Source organism: Oncorhynchus tshawytscha, linkage group LG13 (genome assembly GCF_018296145.1).
Source record: "Oncorhynchus tshawytscha isolate Ot180627B linkage group LG13, Otsh_v2.0, whole genome shotgun sequence".
In the NCBI taxonomy this organism is placed as follows: Eukaryota; Metazoa; Chordata; class Actinopteri; order Salmoniformes; family Salmonidae; genus Oncorhynchus; species Oncorhynchus tshawytscha.
The window spans coordinates 8,925,442-8,952,615 of record NC_056441.1 but is presented as its reverse complement, the minus strand read 5'-3'; the positions used below and the strand labels follow the sequence as shown (position 1 = coordinate 8,952,615).

The following is a 27,174-nucleotide window of genomic DNA, read 5'->3' as shown; positions in this document are numbered from 1 at the left end:
TTGTGGGGGTGCTTTGCTGCAGGAGGGACTGGTGCACTTCACAAAATAGATGGCATCATGAGGAAAGAAAATTATGTGGATATATTGAAGCAACATCAAGACATCAGAAAGTTAAAGCTTGGTCGCAAATGGGTTTTCCAAATGGACAAAAACCCCAAGCATACTTCCAGAGTTATGGATTAAGGACAACAAAGTCAAGGTATTGGAGTGGCCATCACAAAGCCCTAACCTCAATCCTATAGAAAATTTGTGGGCAGAACTGAAAAAGCGTGTGCGAGCAAGGAGGCCTACAAACCTGACTCAGTTACACCAGCTCTGCCAGGAGGAATGGCTACCCGAAACGTTTGACCCAAGTTAAACAATTTAAAGGCAATGCTACCAGATACTAATTGAGTGTATGTAAACTTCTCACCCACTGGGAATGTGATGAAAGAAATAAAAGCTGAATAAAATGAAATGAATAAAAGCTGAAACATTTCACATTCTTAAAATAAAGTGATGATCCTAACTGACCTAAGACAGGGAATTTTCACTGGGATTAAATGTCAGGAATTGTGAAAAACTGAGTTTAAATGTATTTGGCTGAAGGTGTATGTAAACTTAAGACTTAACTGTACACACACATAGAGTTGCTTCTTAATGAGAATATCAGTGATAAAGACAGTTTAACGGCACATCTACAACTATGATCATATCCTGTTCCTCTACCCCTAATAAAGTCCCCGTTCCTCTACCCCTAATAAAGTCCCCGTTCCTCTACCCCTAATAAAGTCCCCGTTCCTCACCCCTAATAAAGTCCCCGTTCCTCACCCCTAATAAAGACCCCGTTCCTCATCCCTAATAAAGTCCCGTTCCTCATCCCTAATAAAGTCCCCGTTCCTCTACCCCTAATAAAGTCCCCGTTCCTCACCCCTAATAAAGTCCCCGTTCCTCAACCCCTAATAAAGTCCCCGTTCCTCAACCCCTAATAAAGTCCCCGTTCCTCTACCCCTAATAAAGTCCCCGTTCCTCTACCCCTAATAAAGTCCCGTTCCTCATCCCTAATAAAGTCCCCGTTCCTCTACCCCTAATAAAGTCCCCGTTCCTCACCCCTAATAAAGTCCCCGTTCCTCAACCCCTAATAAAGTCCCCGTTCCTCAACCCCTAATAAAGTCCCCGTTCCTCTACCCCTAATAAAGTCCCCTCTACCCCTAATAAAGTTCCCGTTCCTCTACCCCTAATAAAGTCCCCGTTCCTCTACCCCTAATAAAGTCCCCGTTCCTCTACCCCTAATAAAGTCCCCGTTCCTCTACCCCTAATAAAGTCCCCGTTCCTCTACCCCTAATAAAGTCCCCGTTCCTCACCCCTAATAAAGTCCCCGTTCCTCATCCCTAATAAAGTCCCCGTTCCTCATCCCTAATAAAGACCCCCTCATCCCTAATAAAGACCCCGTTCCTCATCCCTAATAAAGACCCCGTTCCTCACCTCTAATAAAGACCCCGTTCCTCACCTCTAATAAAGACCCTGTTCCTCATCCCTAATAAAGACCCCGTTCCTCACCCCTAATAAAGACCCGTTCCTCATCCCTAATAAAGACCCCGTTCCTCACCCCTAATAAAGTCCCCGTTCCTCACCCCTAATAAAGTCCCCGTTCCTCTACCCCTAATAAAGTCCCCGTTCCTCACCCCTAATAAAGACCCTGTTCCTCACCCCTAATAAAGTCCCCGTTCCTCACCCCTAATAAAGTCCCCGTTCCTCACCCCTAATAAAGTCCCCGCTCCTCTAAAATGCTCTTAAAGCAGGGAGGAACCATAAAGAATATAAAGTTGCATTACAGAATACTACTGCAAGGGCTTGTTTCCCTGACAACGATTATTCCTAGTCCTACACTAAAAAAATAAATAAACATTCCGGCAACTGGTTGGCTCATGCAACGGTGTTAAATGTATTTATTACAACCATAGTTTTTTATTATCATGTATACAGTTCGATAAAACAAAGTTGCTATGAGAACTTCATCTCACCTAAGCAATATAAAGACTACGAGGTGGTTTCCTCAACACAGATTAAGGCTAGTCCTGGACAACAACAAAACAAGCTCAATGGAGAACCTCCAAAAAAAAAAGTATTTTAGTGGAGGAATAATGTGTGTTGGGGGAAACCTCTCCTATAACTTGAAATTGAGTGGGACACTAAACTGCTTACACACAAAAAGGTGTCAGAAATGTACAGGTTACAAAAATGGACACCCCTTACAATAATAACAATTATTCTGCTTTTGTAAATACAATGAATGTTCGTATTAGTGCAGTAATATCACAAACAGATAAGAGTCTCTTTTTATTAATCCACGCTCTCCAATACTCTCCTTCATTTGAATAGAAATACTACCGCCTTGTCTCAGAGAAGAGGTTAGCGGGAGGCCTTGAGCTCAGGAGAGGGGGTCAGGTAACAGGTAAGGTTACATCTCAGACCCATCCCTTTGCCCCTGATGCCACTCCCCTGACCTCTGACCCCTGCCAACAGTGAGCTAGCCAGGAATCCCTTTCTCAAACCGCTCCAGGGGCTAGTGTTTCAGGTTGGGGATCAAAACAAATAAAGAAGTGAAAGAAGAAGGTTGGGTGTAGTCTTCTCATTGGGTGGCTTGCCAGATCATGATGCCTAGTATGGTCAGTACTATGGACAGGACCACAGCCAAGACACACATCTTCTTACGGGACTTTTGCTGAGGGGAGAGACAGAGGGATGGGTGTGTTGGTGACAGTTGAGATGCAGAAACAGAACCGTTGCTACCAGACTCTTATTATACTGCTCAGTTTATACACTTTCAACACCTCGCAGAGTCCATGCCCTGATGAACTCAGGCTGTTCGGAGGGCAAAAGGATCAACAGCCAATCCAGTAGTCCGAAAGCTACAGTGAGCCTAAGTTGGTCAATCGCTCCATGATTTCACTGAGAATATGCAGAATATCCAACTTAAATGTAATTTCGCTCTCACACTTGGCGCTCCGAGTTCCCCTCGCTCTCACACTTGGCGCTCCGAGTTCCCCTCGCTCTCACACTTGGCGCTCCGAGTTCCCCTCGCTCTCACACTTGGCGCTCAGAGTTCCCCTCGCGCTCACACTTGGCGCTCAGAGTTCCCCTCGCGCTCACACTTGGCGCTCAGAGTTCCCCTCGCGCTCACACTTGGCGCTCAGAGTTCCCCTCGCTCTCACACTTGGCGCTCCGAGTTCCCCTCGCTCTCACACTTGGCGCTCTCAGTTCCCCTCGCTCTCACACTTGGGGCTCAGTTCCCCTCGCTCTCACACTTGGCGCTCAGTTCGGCACGAGACAATCCTCCTGAAAATGAAAGGGATCCCTCATTTTAAAATCGGCAGCCATCGCTAGCTAGCAGGGGACGCAGGGTCTTGTTTATTTCACAAATATTTATTTAACGTTTATTTAAACTAGGCAAGTCAGTCAAATTCTTATTTACAATGACAGCCTACACCGGGCCAAACCAAGACGCCACTGGGACAATTGTGCGCCGCCCTATGGGACTCCCAATCACGGCCGGTGGCGATACAGCCTGGAATCGAACCAGGGTCTGTAGTGACACCTCTAGCACGGAGATGCAGTGCCTTAGACCGCTGCACCACTCGGGAGTAGAGTCTTACTCTGCAACAGTGATAATTCCTCTTACCTGGAAGTAGGCGGCTCTCTGAAGCTGTTCTGTCCCTCGGTCTACGTGGACCTCGGCACTCTCCACGTTGGCCTCTATGCAGTCTGTCATGTAAACACACACAGAGAGAAGGGTGAGACACCCTGGCTCAGCTTTGCCTTATGGCGGGTCAGCTTTTCTTTAAAAAACACAAACACTACCGGTCAAAAGTTTTAGAACACCTACTCATTCACATATAGCGTAGATGCATTTTCATTTCAAACAAAGACAATCAGCAGAGTTGTTCCAATAACACACGTGTTTGTGGGTCAGCTGTTCTACCTGGGAGCATGTGCATCGAGGGAAATGCAATCATAAAGAGAGTTCAAATCACGTTTTAGAGTGGTGGGTTTTTATGAAGGAGGTGACAGATTGGGGTTCTGTACTGCAGTACTCCAACAGTGACGGGACTCACCAATCATCTCTCCCTGATCATGGATCATCACGGCCAGGTCCTTGAAGATCTGGTTCACATCCAAGATGTCCGACTGAAATAACAACATACCTCAATGAGAAAGGGTAATCCTCAAATAACAACATACCTCAATGAGAAAGGTAATGCGGAAACAACAACATAACTCAATGAGAAAGATAATTTTCCTGTTTATGCCACGTGATGAACAAAGGCATTGGTCTGGTCCCCAGGCGCTGCCTGAATCCTAAAATCAGGATTTCTTTCTGGATCAAAATGGAGCTTAGGTGGTGGATGTGGCAGGGGCGTGGCCAATGGTGTGGCCCCTTGCTGAACATTGTAGAGGCCCGCCCGTTGACCGCAGGGACACAGAACGATACACTGAGTGTACAAAATATTAGGAACACCTGCTATTTCCATGACAGACTGACCAGGTGAATCCAGGTGAAAGCTATGATCCCTTATTGATGTTACTTGTTAGGGCCACATCAAAATCAGTGTAGATGAAGGGGAGGTGACAGGTTAGAAGGATTTTTAAGCCTTGAGACATGGATGGTGTATGTGTGACCATTCAGAGGGTGAATGGGAAAGACAAAAGATTGAAGTGCCTTTAAACGCGGTATGGTAGTAGGTGCCAGGTGCACCGGTTTGTCTCAAGAACTGCAACACTGCTGGGTTTTTCCACACTCAACAGTTTCCCCGTGTGTATCAAGAATGGTCCACCACCCAAAAGACATCCAGCCAACTTGACACAACTGTGGGAAGCATTGGAGTCAACAAGGGCCAGCATCCCTGTAGAACGCTTTCAACACCTTGTAGAGTACATGTCCCGGTGAATTGAGGCTGTTCTGAGGGCAAAAGGGGAGGTCAACTCCATATGAGGAAGGTGTTCTTAATGTATTGAAATACAGAGATAGAGGGAGCGTGTGAGAGAGTTTTACCTCTAGCTGTCTGATGTTAGTCTCTCTCTCCTTGATAAGTGCCAAGTCCTCCTCTGTTGTCTGTGTGATTATCGGAGCCCAATCATCTTGGCTGTAGAAAAGGTCAGTGAGAAAACACATTTTGGAGAGAAGGACTGTAATGAGATTTTGATGAATAATGACTCAATGGAGGTACACATTATTTAGCTTAAAACTACAACTAAACAGAATACTACTATGTTACGGTATGGATGTATGAATCTTATTATAATCATGTCACTGAATATAATGTGTGTAATTATAATCAAGAATTAGTACAAGGACTGTCTGTTCCTTGTTTGAAACGAATGGAGCTATCGTCAGACTGGCTGGAATGCTGTGTTCCATACAGGACATCCTGTCTCTACACAGGGAGAGGAGAGACCTTGGGCTAGTAGTAGATTATTTAACAGGTGGTGGACAATGTGGGAAGGCTTGTGAACTATACTACCATTGTATCAGAGTGGAGGAAGGACAGTTTAAAACCTATGATGTCATTTTTAGTATAGAACCCGTTGTAAATTGTACCATGGTCAGTACTCTCGAGAATAAACGCTATTGATTGATTTTGAGACTGTTCTCTGTCCATTTGATGCAAATAAGTATCTTACAAATTCTTAGAAATGGGCAGAGTGTTTTAATTGAATTGGTTGATAAAGGAATTTTATTCCTATATATGTTTAACAAGGAGATATGAGAGACCAGGAACCATATCCTGAAGTAGAGTATTAAAAACATCCTCCTTTGAGAGAGAGAGAGAAGCTTGAACGTACTTATCAAAAGACACAAGCTGTTCCTCAGAGACACCATCTTCAGCCTGACAAGAGAGGAGCCAGGCATTACATAAACTAAATATCCACTTGAAAGTTTGAAAATAGAAAACCTAGTCAACGGTATGACCTTGGCCTTACTGAGAGACGGGAACCAGCTCGAGCCACAGACTCCTTCTCCTTCTGTGCTGCCTGGCGCTGTACGGCCTGGAAGTTGTCGAGGGTAGCGGAGAAATCATTCATCAGTCGGTCCTTCTGGATCTTCTGTTGCCTCTGTGGGTTGAGCAAAGAACAAAATGAGTCATTCAAAACATATGGTCATGGTCAGTGAGTTGTCACAGTCATTGTCAAGGAGTGGTGTAGGGTGAAGATGCCCCAAGACATTGATCTTGGGTCAGTTTTGCATTTCCCCCCAGTAATGGTTGAAGTTAGGATTGCGGGGGAGAGGAATCTGATGCTAGATCAGTACCTATGGGAAACTTCAACCTGAAGTCATTCAAAACACAAAGGTTACCAGTTGTCATTGTTGAGGAGTCAGTCACAGACACAATCTCATTGGAACAGACACTGACCTGCTCGGAAGGTGCTGAAGATGGTGAGACGAAGCCCAGGTCTTTCAGGTGCTTGTTGGTCTCCTTGGCCAGCTGGTTTGTAAAGTGCTGTATCTGCTGCCTGAATGAACAGATGTCCAAAGGACAGTAACGGAGATAGCAGACTCTCAGGGAGTAACAGAACACACACATTTGTGGTCTGTTCTGTGTTCGGCACATTAATACGTTTGTCAGTGTATGTACAAGCAAAACAACAAGGCTACGTACAGACTGTCCCTCAGTTCGCTGGTGTCTTGTCCCGTCCCCAGCTGATTCACCATGCTCTTTATCTTGGCAGCTGGGAAGTGTGAAAACATACATCCTCTAAACTGTAGGCTTTAGGATACATCTAGCATAGACTATTACAAAGTCTTGACTTGCATGAATGACTCTTAGAATTACAAAACAAAACTTCTACCCTTGGTTTGCCCACTCTCTGCAGCAATACGTACTGTTCTGTGTGATCTTCTGGATGTTGGAGCTGCATGCCTGGATGAGGGTATTGGAGTCTCGTGGCTGGGTGAGATAGCGGTCTGCTTTACCAGAAGACATTGCGGCCTGTCCGGTGTGCTCTTTTTCCTGGGTGAAGACTGCTGGGGGCTGGGTGGCAGGTATATTGGGAACTTATGTATACTACCGTTCAAAAGGTTTGGGGGTCACTTAAAAATGTTCTCGTTTTCCATGAAAACATACATGAAATGAGTTGCAAAATGAATAGGAAATATAGTCAAGACCAGGGTTGCAAAGGGTCGGAAACTTTTCAGTCAATTTCCAAGGGAAGTTTAGCCCTGGAATTGAGGAATTTTGCTTAAATTCATTTAAAAATTAAAAATAAAGTTAGCTTTATAACAGTGAACCTTTTTTGTGGGATAGATAGATATATATATATATATATATATATATCTATCTATCTAAGGCAGTTCTAGGTCTTGTGGCATATTTTGGTTCAACTATCCCTTGTTCAATGGAATTACAACACTGTATGCACAGTGCATTCTTCCATCACATGTACAGCTGATTCTCAAGATCTTGCACACACTAATGAGATGCTATTGAGCCCACACTACTACACTGTCTGGGCCAAGGATTACATGCTTTCTGGTAAATTTAGATTACAATACCAGGTGGGGTGAATATATTTTATATGACAGACATGATTTTTTGTTAACTAGTAAATAGTTGCCTACAGCAAAGTGTGTAACAATTTCTGCTAGCTAGTTTTAGCTTGCTTGAGCCTGCTAACTGAGGAGTGTTAATTCACCCGTTTCCATACATGTTTCATTTTAAAACATTTATCTTACAAAGGAGTTGTTTAATCTAACTGCGTAACTATTTATCTGTACATGGAATTGTATTTAGTGTTTCTTTTTTTCTCATCTTTACAGGAAAATGCCACGGGCACTATCCGGTGTGGAAACATTTCACTGCAGCTAATGTAGAAGGAAAAGCTGTGTACATTTGTAAATACTGCAAATACTGTGCCAAATCATATGTTAAGAATGCAACAAAGATGCAGAATCATCTGGCCAAGTGCATAAAGTTCCCTCAGCACTCACAACAAGCAACCTCTGACAAAAGTCCCTCTACTTCTATTGGAAGTGAAAATGATGAATTAGACACCTTATCGATAGCAACAGCTCATGGTCCTTCTGGAATTAGAAGTTTGTTTGACTCAATGAAGGAACAGACGCTGATGAATGTCTTGCTCGAGCTGTGTATGAAACTGGTTCACCTCTGATGCTCGCAGGCAATGTGTATTGGAAGAGATGTCTGAATGTTCTTCGCCCAGCATACACCCCTCCAATCAAACATGCTTTATCTACTCATTTGTTGGTTGCAGAGTTCAACAGAGTTCAAGGGAAGGTCAAGCAAATCATAGAGACCGTATTGCATTCATCTCTGATAGGTTGTTGAATATTCGTGGGCAAGAAATAATTACCTACATCTCTACCCCTCAACCAGTATTCTACAAGAGCACAGACACGAGGGACAACAGACACACCGGTCTCTACATTGCAGATGAGCTGAAGGCAAACATCAATGACCTTGGACCACAGAAGGCATTTGAACTGGGGACAGACAATGCTGCAAACACAAAGGCTGCTTGGTCTAAAGTGGAGAAATCCTACCCTCACTTCACACTCAGCTAAGCAAATGGTTAGGTATGTGAAGGGTCATCAAGTTATAGCAGGAATCTACCTCACCAAGCAAAGTGAGAAGAATAAGAGCACCACATTGAAGCTGCCCAGCAACACCCGTTGGGGTGGTGTTGTCATCATGTTTGACAGTCTCCTGGAGGGGAAGGAGTCTCTCCATGAAATTACCATATCACAGTCTGCTGATATGGACAGCCCCATCAAGAGGATCCTCCTGGATGATGTATTATGGGAGAGTGGTAAGCAGCCCGAAACTCCTGAATGCAATACTGTCTGATGTTCAGACTCTGCTTGCAGATGTAAGAGAAGAAATCCGTACTGCCCTGCCCACTTCACTGTTGCGCGAAGCAGAGGAAACTGTAGTTATGAAATACATCAAAAAGCGTGAAGACTTCTGCCTGAAGCCCAAACACGCCGCAGCGCACATGTGGGACCCCATGTACGCTGGCAAGAGCATCCTGTCTGGTGCAGATATCAACAAGGCCTATGGTGTCATCACTACTGTCTCGTCACCTTCGCATGTATGAGGGCAAGGAGCTTGGCAGTCTGGCAAAGTACACTTCCAAGCAAGGGCTTTGGGATGGAGATGCAATATGGCAGTCGTGCCAACATATCTCATCAGCCACCTGGTGGAAGGGACTTTGTGGATCTGAGGCTCTTTCCCCTGTTGCCTCCCTCATTCTCCAAATCTAACCAACATCAGCCTCCTCAGATCGCAACTGGTCCTTGTTTGGACACACACACACACACACACACACACACACACACACACACACACACACACACCAAAGCACGCAACAGGCTGACCAATACATGGGTTGAAAAATTGGTGGCCATCTTGGCAAATTTGAACATTGAGGAGGTCCAGAGAGAAGACATGGAAGCCTGAGAGGAAGACAACCAAAGCTTTAGTTTCTAGACTGTCATTTTACAATTGTGTTTTGGGAGATGTGATGGATCATTCCAATATTACCTTTATGTTGTTGTTAAGTGAAAACATCCCATGTGAATATATATTATAAATTTTTTTTTTTTTCTATTGGAAGGATTTAATCATTTGCAATCATGTCTACTTATGATAAAAGGTTTATGTTTATCTCCATATGATATAGTAAATATAGCCAATGCAAAAAACATCTACATTTAAACAGTATTAGTATTAATTTGCATACATTTCCATTAATTCCCACGTAAAGTTTCCATCTCTGAATATTCCCCAAACTGTGCAATCCTAGTGAAGACGTTGACAAGGTTATAAATAATGATTTTTAAATTAAATAAGTGTGTCCTTCAAACTTTGCTTTCGTCAAAGAATCCTCCATTTGCAGCAATTACAGCCATGCAGACCTTTGGTATTCTAGTTGTCAATTTGTTGAGGTAATCTGAAGAGATTTCACCCCATGCTTCCTGAAGCATCTCCCACAAGTTGGATTGGCTTGATGGGCACTTCTTACGTACCATACGGTCAAGCTGCTCCCACAACAGCTCCATAGGATTGAGATCCGATGAATGTTCTGGCCACTCCATTATAGACAGAATACCAGCTGACTGATTCTTCCCTAAATAGTTCTTGCATAGTTTGGAGCTATGCTTTGGGTCATTGTCTTGTTGTAGGAGGAAATTAGCACCAATTAAACTCTGTCCACAGGGTATGGCATGGTGTTGCAAAATGGATTGATAGCCTTCCTTCTTCAAGATCCCTTTTACCCTGTACAAATCTCCCACTTTACCACCACCAAAGCACCCCCAGACCATCACATTGCCTCCACCATGCTTGACAGACGGCGTCAAGCACTCCTCCAGCATCTTTTCATTTTTTCTGCGTCTCACAAATGTTCTTTGTGATCCGAACACCTCAAACTTAGATTCGTCTGTCCATAACACTTTTTTCCAATCTTCCTCTGTCCAGTGTCTGTGCTCTTTTGCCCATCTTAATCTTTTCTTTTTATTGGCCAGTCTGAGACATGTCTTTTTCTTTACAACTCTGCCTAGAAGGCCAGCATCCCGGAGTCGCCTCTTCACTGTTGATGTTGAGACTGGTGTTTTAAGGGTACTATTTAATGAAGCTGCCAGTTGAGGACCTGTGAGCCGTCTGTTTCTCAAACTAGACACTCTAATGTACTTGTCCTCTTGCTCAGTTGTGCACCGGGGCCTCCCACTCCTGTTTCTGTTCTGGTTAGAGCCAGTTTGCGCTGTTCTGTGAACGGAGTAGTACACAGCGTTGTACGAGATCTTCAGTTTCTTGGCAATTTCTCGCATGGAATAGCCTTCATTTCTCAGAACAAGAATAGACTGACGAGTTTCAGAAGAAAGTTCTTTGTTTCTGGCCATTTTGGGCCTGTAATCAAACCCACAAATGCTGTTTGCTCCAGATACTCAACTAGTCTAAAGAAGGCCAGTTTTATTGCTTCTTTAAAATCACCACAGTTTTCAGCTGTGCTAACATCATTACAAAAGGGTTTTTTAATGATATATTCACCTTTTAAAATTATAAACTTGGATTAGCTAGCACAACGTGCCATTGGAACACAGGAGTGATGGTTGCTGATAATGGGCCTCTGTACGCCCATGTAGATATTCCATTAAAAATTAGCCGTGTCCAGCTACAATAGTCATTCACAACATTAAAAATGTCTACACTGATCAATTTTATGTTATTTTAATGGACAAAAAAAAAAAAAAGTGCTTTTCTTAAAAAAAAAACATTTCTAAGTGACCCCAAACGTTTGAACGGTAGTGTAGGAAGGTGGGTGAAAACTCTGGGGGAGGAGAAAGTAGAAACTCGTTTTTTGTTTTGCTATCAATACTGTGAGAACAGAGATAATGTTATCATACAAGTTTGTCCTAAGATAGGCCTAATTAATGTGTCACAAGTTACATAACAGCTAAATGCCTAGTCCTAACTGGAGAAAAGTGCTGTCATAGATTCATTATGAAATGTGATTTGACATTACAATAGTATCGGTTAAAAGTAATGACTACACACTTTTGCAATCCGTCTGAGTCAGTTCAACAATAGCTTTTCTTAGTAAGGGTATCTAGGAAAACCGTTAGTTTAATCGACGTTATGTTCATCACATCCCATTAGGCAGGAGGGGTCCAAGAAACAGACTGTGGCAGTGAAGAGCAGACATTCACTCCCAAAATATCATCAGACTGCCACATGCCTCCTCAATCTCTGGCTAGCTTGCTCAAAGTGGGACACAAACAAGAGTTAACCCTAGTTTCTGGGTAGCTCCTTCATAATGTAGCTAGTTAACGTTAGGTAAATCAAATTATTTACAGCTAGCCTTAACGTTAGATAGCTAACTAGATTGAACTAACGTAGCAAGCTACCTAGCTCCAAGTTATCCGTAAAACTAGATAACTGTTATGTTTATTAGCACGTAACTTGCCATCTAATGATGGGTGCTCTAACTTATATAATTGAAATGACTATTTTTGCCGACAGGTATCCGAGTCTGAAGCTGCTGTAAATATCCGTTAGTTGGCACAGAGACATCAGGTGAGGAAGATAAACCGCCCCAGACAACGAATTGGAGAACCGTGTCAACAAAATGTGCGTTTTTAATTCCACCATGAGCTTATACATTCACGTAGTTCCCTTGAAACGGAAAATGATACATTCTTACTTGTTTAGCTGGCTGTAGCAAACATTGGTTTTGCACCTTCGTCAAAAAGACACCGTCCCAACACCAACGATGTGTCCTAAACCCTGGAAAACAGACAGCAAGATGTTGGATCCACTGACAAGATAAATGACTCTCCGCCCCTAACAACGGCTGTCTAGCTCCCGCCTTTCCTTTCTTCTGATTGGTGGATACGTCTCGCCCATTTTTTTAAATTTATATTTTGATTGTTGACGTCACCCGCCTGTATTCAATATATTTCTAGCCTCATGTCTCATGAATATGCATATAGCCATCTTGAGACAACGCCCATGTGCTTTTTCTCAAAAATTGCCGGATGTGTCACGTACCATACTTATCAGTTCACTCGTAGTAATGTACGCGTTACTAAATTTATAATCGAGCAAATAAACCTCACGTAGGAAATAAGCAATTATTTTGTTTACCAAATAGGTGAGACGGAAGAAAAAAAATAGCCACCTGCTAGAGGGAGACAGATTTCCTCCGAGTTGAATCCTCTCTTCTTCTCCGCTGACAGGGAACGCTTCGTTAAAGACACCGCGTAGCCATCTTTTTATTTATTTAACTAGGCAAGTCAGTTAAGAACAAACTCTTATTCACAATGACCCCGGCCATACCCGGAGGACGCTGGGCCAATTGTGCACCACCCTATAGGACTCCCAATCACGGCCGGTTGTGATACAGCCTGGAATCGAACCACAAATGCAGTGCCTTAGACCGCTGCGCCGCTAGGGAGCCCCAAAATATGTTTGGTACTCCATTGTAAAACATTTTGTAAGCTATAGAAATGCCTTTATGTCTACATTGGTTTTTGACCCGTGTATGCTATTACAGACACCATCATTTTTATTTATTTATCTAACATTTATTTAACTGGTCTTTTTTTTAATCCTTCAAATATTTTTGTTGTTGAGAATACGAAATGTTAATGTCCCCACTCCAAAAAAAAAGTTCAAATACATGTAATTTTGTCCTTGAAACATTTAATTGAAATACAGTAGAATTCCATTAATGCCTATGGAGGACTTCTTCCACTGGGGAGTGCCAATATGGCCGACCTGTGTCGTCAACACCTCTCAACTGCCAATACATAGCTTCAACAATCCAGTGTTTAATGCCGAATTCAAGTGCCGGTCGGGAACTAGGAAATGTACGACTTGCTATCTGGTTGTAGTTCTACACATCCACCCAGTTACCAAGGTAGATATTACCTAGTTCTGACTAGCACATGAACACTGCATTATATACATCATTGTCCAAAACTGTCATCTGTCATTGCATACAGGCCTTGGTTGTGAGTAAAGCGTATGGTAATGAAGTGGATAGTCAATCAAATCAGTTTATAAATAGGACTTTAAAAAGGTATCGTCATTTTGATTAAAAAAACATGTACATAGATAAGTCAAATAAAAGGAGGAAGAAGTCTCACAACTGTAGAAGATTATTACAAAAAGGAATTCAAAAAAACACACAAACACACAAACTCAGAGTAGACCTAGTCATGCAAAATAATCTCAAATCCTGTCCACCATGGTATTCATTCAATGGAGGTCCCTCTGGCTATGGCAGCCCATGCCTCCCCCCTCAGTCACAGGGAAACCTTGCGACTGTCGTGGTGTTGTTGATTGAACCGGCCATGCGGAGCCCTCTCACTCAATAGAGGCCGGGGCACATTAAGCAGTGTACAATGTTTTTGCAATGTTGAGATTGAAACAAAATATAGAAGGAAAATCACCTCAGCCAGCTCTGTGACATGTAGAAGGAAATCACCTCAGTCAGCTCTGTGACATGTAGAAGGAAATCACCTCAGTCAGCTCTGTGACATGTAGAAGGAAATCACCTCAGTCAGCTCTGTGACATGTAGAAGGAAATCACCTCAGCCAGCTCTGTGACATGTAGAAGGAAATCACCTCAGCTCTGTGACATGTAGAAGGAAATCACCTCAGCCAGCTCTGTGACATGTAGAAGGAAATCACCTCAGCCAGCTCTGTGACATGTAGAAGGAAATCACCTCAGTCAGCTCTGTGACATGTAGAAGGAAATCACCTCAACTCTGTGACATGTAGAAGGAAATCACCTCAGCTCTGTGACATGTAGAAGGAAATCACCTCAGTCAGCTCTGTGACATGTAGAAGGAAATCACCTCAGCTCTGTGACATGTAGAAGGAAATCACCTCAGCTCTGTGACATGTAGAAGGAAATCACCTCAGCTCTGTGACATGTCATTTCTATCTGCAGCCGTTCCACAACATTGTATGTTTGCTAAACTCTATGTGACTGGAAACAACTGTCATTTTGGTTGGGGCAATTCTATAGGACATTTCTACCTGGCAACATGATACATATGTTTATTCTTACTTTACAACACATATGGAAACAGACAGAAGGCAGTGTAACACTGCAGATGACTCAATCACTTACTCCTCAATTGAGAAGGGAAAAGACATTAATACAAAAATTAAAACACTGAAATGGCCCTTTAATTCCCTATATAGTGCACTACTTTTGACCAGTGACCTTCAGGCCCTGGAAAAAAAGCTATGCTGCACTTAAGTGAACAGAGGGCCATTTAGGATACAGATATCATTGTTGCGGTTTAGCAAAGCATAAGACATGAAAATGGGAAGCTATTCTTAGGTACAGGATGAGCCACGTGTCCAGTTTATTTGTTGTTAAAAAAAAAACATGTCAATAGATGCACAAAATAAATCATTTTTTGTTGATTGACAAACAACATTTGTAAGCAAATGGCAGTTATTGTCAAGGACTGGGGATGTCTTTAGCCTACAGAAAATAATATGAGAGGCCAAATAACATAGCAAGAGGATATTGCCTTAACAGTAGACAGGTTCTAGAAGGGTACTTGTGGTTCCAAAGGTTTGTTCCGAGGATTCCAAGGGTTGCCAGTGGCACTGGATAAGGGCATCATACAGTTCCTCACTGTGTTCCATAAACTTCCTGTTGGCTTCCACCACATCCAGCTCTGGGTTAGGATCTACAATAGAGGGAAAGGTTGCCACAGTGATTATACAGGTGGGATCTGAACCCCAGTCTCTCTAACGGGGAAACCAATGCCGTTAACCATTAGATCTAGGAGGAAATTCCCCCTTGGGCCGAGGGAGTGATTCTGAAGTTGCAGGCAGGTCTACCTCATCACAAAAGCACGAGTCCGCTAAATTACATATACTGTTATATCCTTTGAACATGCAGGATATCAATCCATCTTCATTATGAACCACCTAAAATTCCTCAAGAATCTTTTAGCTCATCGTCCACACTAGTCTGGTGAAAAACAAGTAAGGGAAAAAACAACAAAAAACACCAACCTTCCAGACCATCATCTTCAAAAGCTTCATTTTCCTGAAATGTTAAATGAGTTTAATAAAATGACGGTGTATATTGAAAAGTCATAACTACATGAAGGATACAACAAGGCATGATGGTGTTGATGTTGCATGTCTAACAACAAAGTGACATTGAGCTACGTAAACACATCACCAGTAAAGGGGATGCCAGGCAGCAAATCTTACCTGTGCAGGATTCTGTGTGTAATCATACTGGTTGTAATTGTAGCCGCCATAGTTGCCCCCATTCTGGTCGTAGCCCCAAGAGCCCCATCCACTACCGTACGGCTGTTGATTGTGCTGATTGTATTGGTTCTGGTTGTGTCTGTAGCCTCCTCCGTGGGAACCCCATCCCCTGTTGTCTGATTGATTATGCCGAGTTCTAAAAAGGAGAGGTAGAGAGCGACACAGCAGCAAGATTTGTGACCTGTTGCCACAAGTAAAGGGCAACCAGTGAAGAACAAACACCACTGTAAATACAACCCATATTTATGGTTATTTATTTTCCTTTTTGTACTTTAACTATTTGCACATAATGACATTTGTAATGTCTTTATACTTTTGTGAGTGTAATGTTTACTGTTAATTTTTATTGTTTATTATCTACTTCACTTGCTTTGGCAATGTTAACATATGTTTCCCATGACAATAAAGCCCTTAAATTGAATTGAGAGAGAGAGAGCACATTATGGGTAACCCGAAGGAATTGGACAATGATTAAACCCACATCTTTGAGTTTAAAAAATAAGATATTCTACTCAGGTCTTCTTGAGAGCTTTGCAAAAGACTGACGAGGGGAATAGACAAACAATACGTTGGATATACAGACAACTTAGCGGCAGGGTCGCCTAGTGGTTAGAGTGTAGAGGCGGCAGGGTAGCCTAGTGGTTAGAGTGTAGAGGCGGCAGGGTAGCCTAGTGGTTAGAGTGTTGGACCTAGTAACCGGAAGGTTGCAAGTTCAAACCCCCAAGCTGACAAGGTACAAATCTGTCGTTCTGCCCCTGAACAGGCAGTTAACCCACTGTTCCTAGGCCATCACTGAAAATAAGGATTTGTTCTTAACTGACTTGCCTAGTTAAATAAAAGGTAAAATAAAAATACACTATATACACAAGTATGTGGACACCCCTTCAAATTAGTGGATAAAGCTATTTCAGTCACACCCGTTGCTGACAGGTGTGTAAAATCTCCATAGACGAACATTGGTAGTAAAATGACCTTACTGAAGAGCTCAGTGACTTTCAACGTGGCACCATCATAGGATGCCACCTTTCCAACAAGTCAGTTTGTTAGATTTCTGCCCTGCTAGAGCTGCCCCGGTCAACTGTAAGGGCTGTTATTGTGAAGTGGAAATGTCTAGGAGCAACAAAGGCTCAGCATCGAAGTGTTGCAAAACTCACTCCCAAGTTCCAAACTGCCTTTGGATCAACTTCAGCACAATAACTGTTTGTTGGGAACTTCATGAAAATGGGTTTCCATGGCAGAGCAGCCATACACAAACCTAAGATTACCATGTGCAAATGCCAAGCGTCGGCTGGAGTTCTAGATGATGATTCTGTGCTTCGAACTTTGTGGCAACAGTTTAGGGAAGACCCTTTCCTGTTTCAGCATGACAATGACCCAGTGCACAAAGTGAGGTCCATACAGAAATGGTTTCTCGAGATCAGTGTGGAAGAACTTGATTGGTCTGCACAGAGCCCTGACCTCAACCCCATCGAGCACCTTTTGAGATGTAATTGGAACGCCGACTGCGAGCCAGGCCTAATCGCCCCAACATCCGTGCCTGACCTTACTAATGCTCTTGTGGCTGAATGGAAGCAAGTCCCCGCAGCAATGTTCCAACATCTAGTAGAAAGCCTTTCCCAGAAGAGTGGAGGCTGTTATAGCAGCAAAGAAGGGACCGACTCCATATTAATACTCATGATTTTGGAATGAGATGTTTTGACGAGAAGGTGTCTTATGGTCATGTAAAGGTGGTTTGGAAAACTAATGGGTTATGCTACAACCCTGGTTTTACAAATGAAGAAGGCAAGTTCTTACTACGCTACGGAATATAAACCATGTCTGGAGACAACTTATAGGATTTTAACACAGTAAGAACTGAAGTATAACTCACTTGTTAGCAGCTAGGCTCAGTCGTAGGGGCTTGCTCCCGAGCCCCACCGCTCCCTGACACTCCTCCAGCGCCAGCTTCTGAAGCCTCTGGTCTGGGAACTGGACAAACCCACAACCCCTGGAAACAAGAGAAACATTCAAAAAAAGTAAGTAAATAACTAGAGAGCTTCAGCTGTGAAGACTTTTGTTTTGGTACTTCTAGTGGAAGAAGTTTAGACATTAAAAAAAAATAAAAAAAACACATAAATCCGGATGTATGGAAACCCAGCATAGTGATTATAACATCCTGCTGGACTCACTTGGAGTTCCCCGTGCCATCCAGCACCACCTTCCCCCCACGACAGGATGGGTAGCGGTTGTAAAAGAACTCGTAGAGCATCCCATCATCCACTTCAGGTGTGAGATCCCCAACAAACAGGGAATAGAGTGGACTGTAGCAGAGAGAAAGGGGGGAGGGGGGGGAAGAGTTCGGCCATTCATTTACAATGCTTCTATAAGGCATCTCATGACATACAGTTTGACTTACAATCGAGCTTGTTGATATACCCGCTTTCTCCTTGCTTCCCAAAAGTGGCCCGGTTTAACTTGAATCTTCGAGGCTGTTAAGTACAAAAAGGCTTCCTTTAAAAATGATAATTTACAATATGATGACAATATGCATTCACCTATACAAACTAATAATATAAACTAATGTCACAGAGATCTTCTGTTTGGCTCAAGTCACCAAAAGGGAGCATTTATAAACGGCTACAATTTAGGTCTGCATCCCATTGGGCTCTGGTCAAAAGTAGTGAACTATATAGGGGATAGGGTGCCATAGGGCTCTGGTCAAAAGTAGTGAACTATATAGGGGATAGGGTGCCATAGGGCTCTGGTCAAAAGTAGTGAACTATATAGGGGATAGGGTGCCATTCGGCATGCTTCCTAGAATCCATAACATCCAAGTAGCCTTGTTAAATGGTATATTTACCGGTGTGGCTCCTGGTAGTGCTTTTCCATTGACTTTACGAAGACACCTCTCAGCTGTGGCTTCATCCGTCAGCTCCACGAAGCAGTAGCCTGCTGCACCCCTACTGAAGAGCAACACAGAGAAGGCATAACGGTCCAATGTTGCATTCAAAAGGATGGCTTCTTTTAGCTGTGTATTGGGTGTAGCTATAGCCTGGGTACCAGTCGGGTTTGTGTAGCTATAGCCTGGGTACCAGTCGGGTTTGTGCCATCATACCACTCCTTGTAGGGAGGTCAAACCTTCGGCCTGCTGCAGAGACCCGATGGATGCTCTAGTCTAGAGTGCCTGGTTAAATTATGGTTAGGAGCATTTTTTTTTTTTTAAACTCTTAAAGTAAGAAGAATTAGATGTAATTGTTGTAAAAATGTGTGAGTGTGTTAATTTAAATTACGTTATAAGTACGCTAATTTCCCTACGGCGGACAGAACATGTAACTACATCACACAGACTAACGTTTTCACGACACAATAATTACAGGATATACGAATCCTTTTTACCTCAGATCGGTGATGTTAGCATAAAAGTTCATAGTGATCACAATCTCACAAAATCGATTGGTACTAAAGCAAAGATATTGATCTGTTTATTTTGATCAGTGTTTTTTTTTTTTTTTTTTTCCCCCCCCATACTCAATCCAGTCTGTAGTGGAACTTAAGCCTTGTTCATATTACCCATAAACACTCAGTTACACACAAATGTCATTACCATCACAAAGTAAAACAGGAATGGTACTCACTTAAAAGGAATGAGTCATTGTTTACAAATTACTAGCAAACCCATTGTCAAAAACCACATCTTCTCATCTACTTCTGTAGTTTGGTAACTTCCTGTTCTTTGACAGACAGACCAGTCTGAAGAAGTATGCCACGCTAGTATCGCAACGGGAGTCTTCAATCGCAACGGAGCACTTATGGGAAGTGTAAGTGATGCTTTAGACATTTTTAGGGGGGGTGGGGGGCTGCTCCTATAAAAAAAAAGTCTCTGGTCTCACATGAATTAATGGATTTGAGAGTTAAACTATCATGTCAAAGAAACCCAACCCCTGCCTCTATTTAGAAACCGATGTGAGGTGGTTATTCGTTTAAATTATCCAGTCAAAACAAATGTTGGCGTTTCCTTCTCCGTATTGGCCAACTACCAAAAAGAATCTTCCAGGATATAGACCTTGATAAATGGCTATTACATGTCGTCATCTATTAACAGATAGATGTAGTATTACAGGTCGTCATCTATAAACAGATAGATGTAGTATTACAGGTCGTCATCTATAAACAGATAGATGTAGTATTACAGGTCGTCATCTATAAACAGATAGATGTAGTATTACAGGTCGTCATCTATAAACAGATAGATGTAGTATTACAGGTCGTCATCTATTAACAGATAGATGTAGTATACCCAAGTACATTACCTTTAGGTCATTTAGCAGAAGCTCCTATCCAGAACGTCTTACAGCCGACAATAAATCAGGGTTAAGTGCCTTGCTCAAGGGCACAAAGATTTTTTAACCTAGTCGGCTCTGGGATTTGAACCAGATACCTTTCCGGTTACTGGGCCAATGCTCTTAACTGCTAGAAGAGCACAAACAGTACATGATGCTGCTGTTATTGTCCCGGTTCCATTGACTGTAAGATAATATCGTTGTGAGTGAATCATTTGTAGGCGCTATTGATTACAGTAGAACAAGCTAATTGATTCCGGTCTTGAGTGACCACTTCGTAAATACTGGTGGGTGTGCAGTTTAGAAGGTACTAGTTTAGCAAAATACAAGTAATCTGAACAAAAGTGTGACGTCTGTAGGGAGGAATTTATGTATTGGTCTTCAAAATATCACAATTTATTTCAGCATACTGAATATAAATTTGTACAGCTAAACCGGTGTTTTGACACTCCGCCATATATCAAAAAGCCATGACAACAGGAAGCAACTAAATGATAATTTTCAATATATATTTAGCAATATAAACTGTACTTTAAACATTTTTCAACAGGAATCTACTTTATCAGGAAAAAATTACTATTACTGAATTAGCCCAAAACGTGCTATCGACTATATCAGTGAAAATGTTTAAATAGGTTAGTCCTGGCTAATTATGCCTTGTCATGTCAACAGATGTGTGGCTATTTATTGTAGCTAACGTTACCGGATCTACACTTTCAGGTCAAACGGCCTAACGTTACCGGATCTACACTTTCAGGTCAAACGGCCTAACGTTACCAGATCTACACTTTCAGGTCAAACGCACTAACGTTACCAGATCTACACTTTCAGGTCAAACGCACTAACATTACCGGAAAACCACTACACTTTGTCAGGTCAAACGCACTAACGTTACCAGATCTCACTTTGCAGGTCAAACGCAACTAACATTCCATGGATCTACACTTTCAAAACAAACACAGTAAAACGTTACCGGATCTAACTTTCAGGTCAACTACCACAACGTTACCAGATCTACACTTTCAGGTCAAAGACTGCGTTTAGCAGATCTACACTTTCAGGTCAAAATGCACTAACATTACTGCATCTAGCACTTTAAACAAGTCTGTTAGCTAACATTACCGGATCTACACTTTCAGGTCAAACGCACTAACATTACCGGATCTACACTTTCAGGTCAAACGCACTAACATTACCGGATCTACACTTTCAGGTCAAACGCACTAACATTACCGGATCTACACTTTCAGGTCAAACGCACTAACATTACCGGATCTACACTTTCAGGTCAAACGCACTAACGTTACCAGATCTACACTTTCAGGTCAAACGCACTAACGTTACCGGATCTACACTTTCAGGTCAAACGGCCTAACGTTACCGGATCTACACTTTCAGGTCAAACGGCCTAACGTTACCAGATCTACACTTTCAGGTCAAACGCACTAACGTTACCGGATCTACACTTTCAGGTCAAACGGCCTAACGTTTCCAGATCTACACTTTCAGGTCAAACGCACTAACGTTACCGGATCTACACTTTCAGGTCAAACGGCCTAACGTTACCAGATCTACACTTTCAGGTCAAACGCACTAACGTTAGGCGGAAAACCACTCACCCAGTCATCTTGTTGCGTATAATCCGTACACTCACCACCAACTCTCCCATGGTGCCGAAGGCTCGGGTTATGAACTTCTCGTCCATGTAGGGCTCCAACTACCAAAACAAACACAGTAAAACGTTATCATAACATGTTAACGTAGATATAAGTTAACTACCACACGTCACCTGCAACTATTATAAAGACTGCGTTTAGCTACTTAATTAGGTGTCAAAATGCAGTACCATCTGCATCAAGTTAGCACTAATAAACCAAGTCTGTTAGCTAACGTTCTGTACGTAGCCGCCTAACGTTCTGTACGTAGCCGCCTAACGTTCTGCGTGTAGCCGCCTAACGTTCTGTACGTAGCCGCCTAACGTTCTGTACGTAGCCGCCTAACGTTCTGTACGTAGCCGCCTAACGTTCTGTACGTAGCCGCCTAACGTTCTGTACGTAGCCGCCTAACGTTCTGCGTGTAGCCGCCTAACGTTCTGCGTGTAGCCGCCTAACGTTCTGCGTGTAGCCGCCTAACGTTCTGCGTGTAGCCGCCTAACGTTCTGCGCGTAGCCGCCTAACGTTCTGCGCGTAGCCGCCTAACGTTCTGCACGTAGCCGCCTAACGTTCTGCACGTAGCCGCCTAACGTTCTGCACGTAGCCGCCTAACGTTCTGCACGTAGCCGCCTAACGTTCTGTACGTAGCCGCCTAACGTTCTGTACGTAGCCGCCTAACGTTCTGTACGTAGCCGCCTAACGTTCTGTACGTAGCATGTAGCCGCCTAACGTTCTGTATGTAGCCGCCTAACGTTCTGTATGTAGCCGCCTAACGTTCTGCACGTAGCCGCCTAACGTTCTGTACGTAGCCGCCTAACGTTCTGTATGTAGCCGCCTAACGTTCTGTACGTAGCCGCCTAACGTTCTGTACGTAGCCGCCTAACGTTCTGTACGTAGCCGCCTAACGTTCTGTGTGTAGCCGCCTAACGTTCTGCGTGTAGCCGCCTAACGTTCTGCATGTAGCCGCCTAACGTTCTGTACGTAGCCGCCTAACGTTCTGTACGTAGCCGCCTAACGTTCTGCATGTAGCCGCCTAACGTTCTGTATGTAGCCGCCTAACGTTCTGTATGTAGCCGCCTAACGTTCTGTATGTAGCCGCCTAACGTTCTGTACGTAGCCGCCTAACGTTCTGTACGTAGCCGCCTAACGTTCTGTACGTAGCCGCCTAACGTTCTGTACGTAGCCGCCTAACGTTCTGTACGTAGCCGCCTAACGTTCTGTATGTAGCCGCCTAACGTTCTGTGTGTAGCCGCCTAACGTTCTGCGTGTAGCCGCCTAACGTTCTGCGTGTAGCCGCCCTAACGTTCTGTACGTAGCCGCCTAACGTTCTGTATGTAGCCGCCTAACGTTCTGTACGTAGCCGCCTAACGTTCTGTATGTAGCCGCCTAACGTTCTGTATGTCGCCGCCTAACGTTCTGTATGTCGCCGCCTAACGTTCTGTATGTAGCCGCCTAACGTTCTGTATGTAGCCGCCTAACGTTCTGTATGTAGCCGCCTAACGTTCTGTATGTAGCCGCCTAACGTTCTGTATGTCGCCGCTTAACGTTCTGTATGTCGCCGCCTAACGTTCTGTATGTAGCCGCCTAACGTTCTGTATGTAGCCGCCTAACGTTCTGTACGTAGCCGCCTAACGTTCTGTATGTAGCCGCCTAACGTTCTGTACGTAGCCGCCTAACGTTCTGTACGTAGCCGCCTAACGTTCTGTACGTAGCCGCCTAACGTTCTGTACGTAGCCGCCTAACGTTCTGTACGTAGCCGCCTAACGTTCTGCGTGTAGCCGCCTAACGTTAGCTAGCTAACCAAATAACGTCAGTATGCTGGCAAATAAGCAGAAAGTATAAAAAAAAATATATCGAGTGAAATGGTTCGATACTCACATTTCCCATCCATAGTGTGCTCATGTTTTGGACCTGAATTTGTAAAAAACAAAAATAAGAAAAAAAGAAGCTTTTCTTTGCATACAAGTGAGCTGTGAACCCTTTAAATGACAACAAACCTCTCTGTGCGCGTCGGAAGCGACGGAGAAATTACGTTTCTGCGCATGCGCAAAACTCATCTCTCATCCATAAACCTCTTACGTGGAATCAAATAAGTAGGGAATAATGTGTCAGTTGACAGTTTAATTTACAGCAAGGTCATTACCTAGTTCTAGGACATTGGGGGAAATTTTGCCCTTAAATCGTGACTCAGTTCAAGTACAAGGTTTATTGGGCAAAGGAGTTGTGTGTGGGTTTGTTAACAACCGCGACGCCCGGTCTGAACATTAACATGGATCGCATGCAATATGATTTTGGAAGCTTAATTAAGGACCTTATCTTTCATATCAGCGAGAAATAATTGTCAAAAAACTAAAGGTTGAATTGATACCTTTACACGATTAGGGTTCTTACTGGCCGTGTTACAGATGGAAGACAGTGGACTACCTGAGCTAATTAGCTATTTGCGTCTCTGAACACCTGTGTGTAAACGGAAGACAGACGCCACAAACTTGTAACTGCAACTGTGTTACAACCGGTTAAAAACAGTCTATAGTACGTGTGTATTTTGCATTTGTTGAAATTATTTTGATGTGATATGAAAGTCAAGGGATTTGTTTCTAGAACCGTACCGCAATTGTGAATCGAGTCAGGTTTAGAGGGAGTATTTGGCACCATAGCCAATTCGCCCTTTAAACAGAACATGTAAGGTGCTTGAACTAAGCCTAAGGAGTAATGTTAAGCTCATGTAGTCCAGTATTGGGCTAGGGATAGGGACAGGTAGGATGGCCTATTCGAGTATATTCATGATGAAATAGCAGTTAGATCTTACATCGTTCACTATAGTGTTTGCTTTATTCCATCTGATTGGATATAAGTATAATCATGTCAAATTTTACCATCAAATTACTGTAGCAAGCTACTGATCCTGTCATACCCCTGAACCACTCAGTAACATGTCCTTGCCAGTGGCAGTACTTGGATATTTTTATTCAATAGTCATGTCTGATCTTTTAGCGCACCTACTGGGAACATGGCCTTTCTGGTAAACCAATCAAGATCGAGTTTCATAGTAAACAGCCCACCACTTAAAAAAAAAAAAAAAAACATTTTGTAAGTCTACAACTAACCTCAGTCAGTTGATATACTGGCCAGGGTCTTCGAGGCTATCCTGGGTTCCAGTCTCTTTGTGCTATCATGCCAACTCCATGTCACTCATTGCTTTGTCATGACAAGGAATGGCACAATGACACAAACACATCTGGGACCAGGCAACATCACAGCCCAGTTACATGTATTAAGGTCATATGGGAACGTTCAGGGTTTTGAATACCAACAAAGGAATGGTGACGAGGGAAAAGAAAATCATTCACTATTAATGCATTCACAAAAACCACCATATTCCAAAATGCATTAATATTCTGAGAACAATGGAGGCTGCTGAGGGGGGAGGTAGGCTCATCATAATGGTTTGGAACGGCATCAAGTACCATTACAACAAGCCCGTCCTCCCGAATTAAAAAAGGTGCTACCAACCTCCAGTGTCTAAGATAAATATTCAAAACATAAGCCCAAGATTCTTTCCAATCCCCATATAAGCACAAATATTCACCATGCAAATCATACACATTTAAAATGTGGTTGTTGACTCACAAAAGATCATTAAATTCTCATCCAGATAAAAAAGAAATACATCACTGCGTGATCTTTACATTTAGTATAGACTCTGCAAATAAGTGCTCAGCATACAATCTCATTGTAAAATATACAGTATACACACACACACACACACATATATAATTTCAAGGATATGTTCATGGAAACACAACAGTAGACAAGCTTGAGTTGGTCCTCCCTCCTTAGTAGTTACCACTGCCTAGCTAGAAGAAATATTAGTTCTAGTATATTAACTAATACATTCTAAGTTATATTTAAAACGTTGTAGTAAATCACTGGCAGATTGTATTCTAAAAGGAACAATGGACTTGTACTGATGTTGTAAAATATTTTACACCCTGTGACCTCTACTTCTGTATGTAGAATAAGTGCTCAACACTGCATATGCAAGATGGAAATAATCCGAACAGGAAAGTAGACAAAGGCATTGCAACAAACTGTCCACAAAACAGATCTATTGAAGAGAGGAAAATCCTGAAATCCATTAAGACGAGAAATCATATTCACGATAACAAGGAATGGTTGTCCACTCCCTCAAATCATGGAGGGGGCCAAGCTTGTAAGGCAGGTCTAAAGTGTGGTTTTAAATTCAATTAAATGTAAATTTAAATTAAATTCTTTATCTGGAGCATAACAATCCCTAAATATAGTGAGAAGTAAACTAGAAAATAATGACAAGTCAAGGTTATGACAGAACTATGGTATAGTGACTACTCTAATTACCAACAATGAACGAACAACATCTCCCACCGCTCAGATCACATACCATGTGCAACTTATTTCATGTTCACCCAGAATGCAACAAAAATAAGATGGTAAGCTAAGCAAGAATCCTTTTACTTAAAAATAGAATTCATAAATATTTTGCATGATTCATAGTAGGAATACATTCTCCCCGACCCCACATCATTCGTCTCTAGGAAAACTAGCTAGTTTAGACACACACACACACACACACACACGTGTTCTTTAAACTAGTAGTATAGCAAAGGCGTATTACATTCAAGAGAACAACCAAAACATGTCATCTTTCCAAACAAAGTACCCCCAGTCATTATAGTGCATGTTATAGTGCTAATCGTTTCTTTGTAGTTTAAAAATACATTGCATTTGAATTACAGTAAACTGAAAAGTTAAACCAAAGAAACCATTCATTAATGTATAACAAGAATATTGAATATCGTCTTGTTATTAAAAAGTTGCTTTCATGAAAAATGAAGAATTACGCTGCAATTCACTAAAGTGCCATCAAAACGTTTTCTGGAGAGACCTCTGTAATAGCCATTACCGTGTGGTGCCTTCAAAGTGGTTAAACCATCACCTAGGTTGACCGACTGTACACCAGCCTTGTCCAACAGAGAAATTAAACATCATAAAAAAAGGTCAGTACACACCATGATCTAAGGAATGTGGGATAGGAAGGAAGTGAAGGAGGACAGACTGATGGGAGACTGTAGAGTTCAGAGCGGCTTCAGTAGGTATGCTGCCTGATAAACAGGAGTTCTGGGTCAGAGGAGAAACCCCTATAGAAACCATAGGATTATGTCCCAAATGGTACCCTATTACAGTGCACTATTTAGGGAATAGGGTGCCATTTGGGACGCATCCTAGGAGGATAGTGTGGAGAGCGGGTCAGTACAGTGTCCGAGCCTCAAGCAGCCAGAAGGAAGAAGAGTTGGATGAAGAGGTATTAGGAGTCCGCTGGGCCGAGCTGTTTTCCACACACACACGTTCAGTCCATCT

The 27,174-nt window shown here is 42.7% G+C and overlaps 3 protein-coding genes across 6 annotated transcripts in view; all 3 read right to left on the bottom strand.

The window, feature by feature from the left end:
* Positions 1-1,900: 1,900 nt before the first annotated feature.
* Positions 1,901-12,693, bottom strand: LOC112264314 (syntaxin-12). 2 transcript variants are annotated; one of them, XM_042295130.1, is made up of 11 exons: positions 12,676-12,693; positions 12,199-12,281; positions 6,863-7,010; positions 6,639-6,708; positions 6,393-6,492; positions 5,962-6,093; positions 5,824-5,867; positions 5,033-5,123; positions 4,095-4,167; positions 3,662-3,744; positions 1,901-2,704 (listed from the first exon to the last, which is right to left on the bottom strand). In XM_042295130.1, the coding sequence occupies exons 3-11, from the start codon at positions 6,960-6,962 to the stop codon at positions 2,612-2,614; spliced, it is 786 nt and encodes a 261-aa protein (XP_042151064.1). In that variant the 5' UTR covers positions 6,963-7,010; positions 12,199-12,281; positions 12,676-12,693; the 3' UTR covers positions 1,901-2,611. The 2 variants fall into 2 exon arrangements, with proteins under 2 accessions (XP_042151064.1, XP_024296601.1); XM_024440833.2 differs by lacking the exons at positions 12,199-12,281; positions 12,676-12,693 and having other exon boundaries at positions 1,901-3,318; positions 6,863-7,493.
* A 1,855-nt stretch (positions 12,694-14,548) lies between these two features.
* Positions 14,549-23,849, bottom strand: LOC112264309 (tRNA selenocysteine 1-associated protein 1-like). Of its 3 annotated transcripts, none has more exons than XM_042295127.1 (10): positions 23,775-23,849; positions 23,656-23,688; positions 21,745-21,842; positions 18,646-18,748; positions 18,222-18,274; positions 17,975-18,106; positions 17,677-17,793; positions 15,747-15,942; positions 15,543-15,576; positions 14,549-15,211 (listed from the first exon to the last, which is right to left on the bottom strand). In XM_042295127.1, exons 1-10 carry the CDS (start codon positions 23,832-23,834, stop codon positions 15,051-15,053), a joined length of 987 nt encoding a protein of 328 aa, XP_042151061.1. In that variant the 5' UTR covers positions 23,835-23,849; the 3' UTR covers positions 14,549-15,050. The 3 variants fall into 3 exon arrangements, with proteins under 3 accessions (XP_042151061.1, XP_042151062.1, XP_042151063.1); XM_042295128.1 differs by having other exon boundaries at positions 18,646-18,745; XM_042295129.1 differs by having other exon boundaries at positions 23,656-23,808.
* Positions 23,850-24,868: 1,019 nt separating this feature from the next.
* LOC112264306 (phosphatidylinositol-3-phosphatase SAC1-A) overlaps positions 24,869-27,174 on the bottom strand; it is a 28,850-nt gene continuing 26,544 nt past the window's right edge. Inside the window, exon 20 of the mRNA XM_042295126.1 lies at positions 24,869-27,174. This exon is cut by the window's right edge and continues 126 nt beyond it. Within this exon, the coding sequence (XP_042151060.1) occupies positions 27,164-27,174 (11 nt within the window). The 3' untranslated portion in view covers positions 24,869-27,163.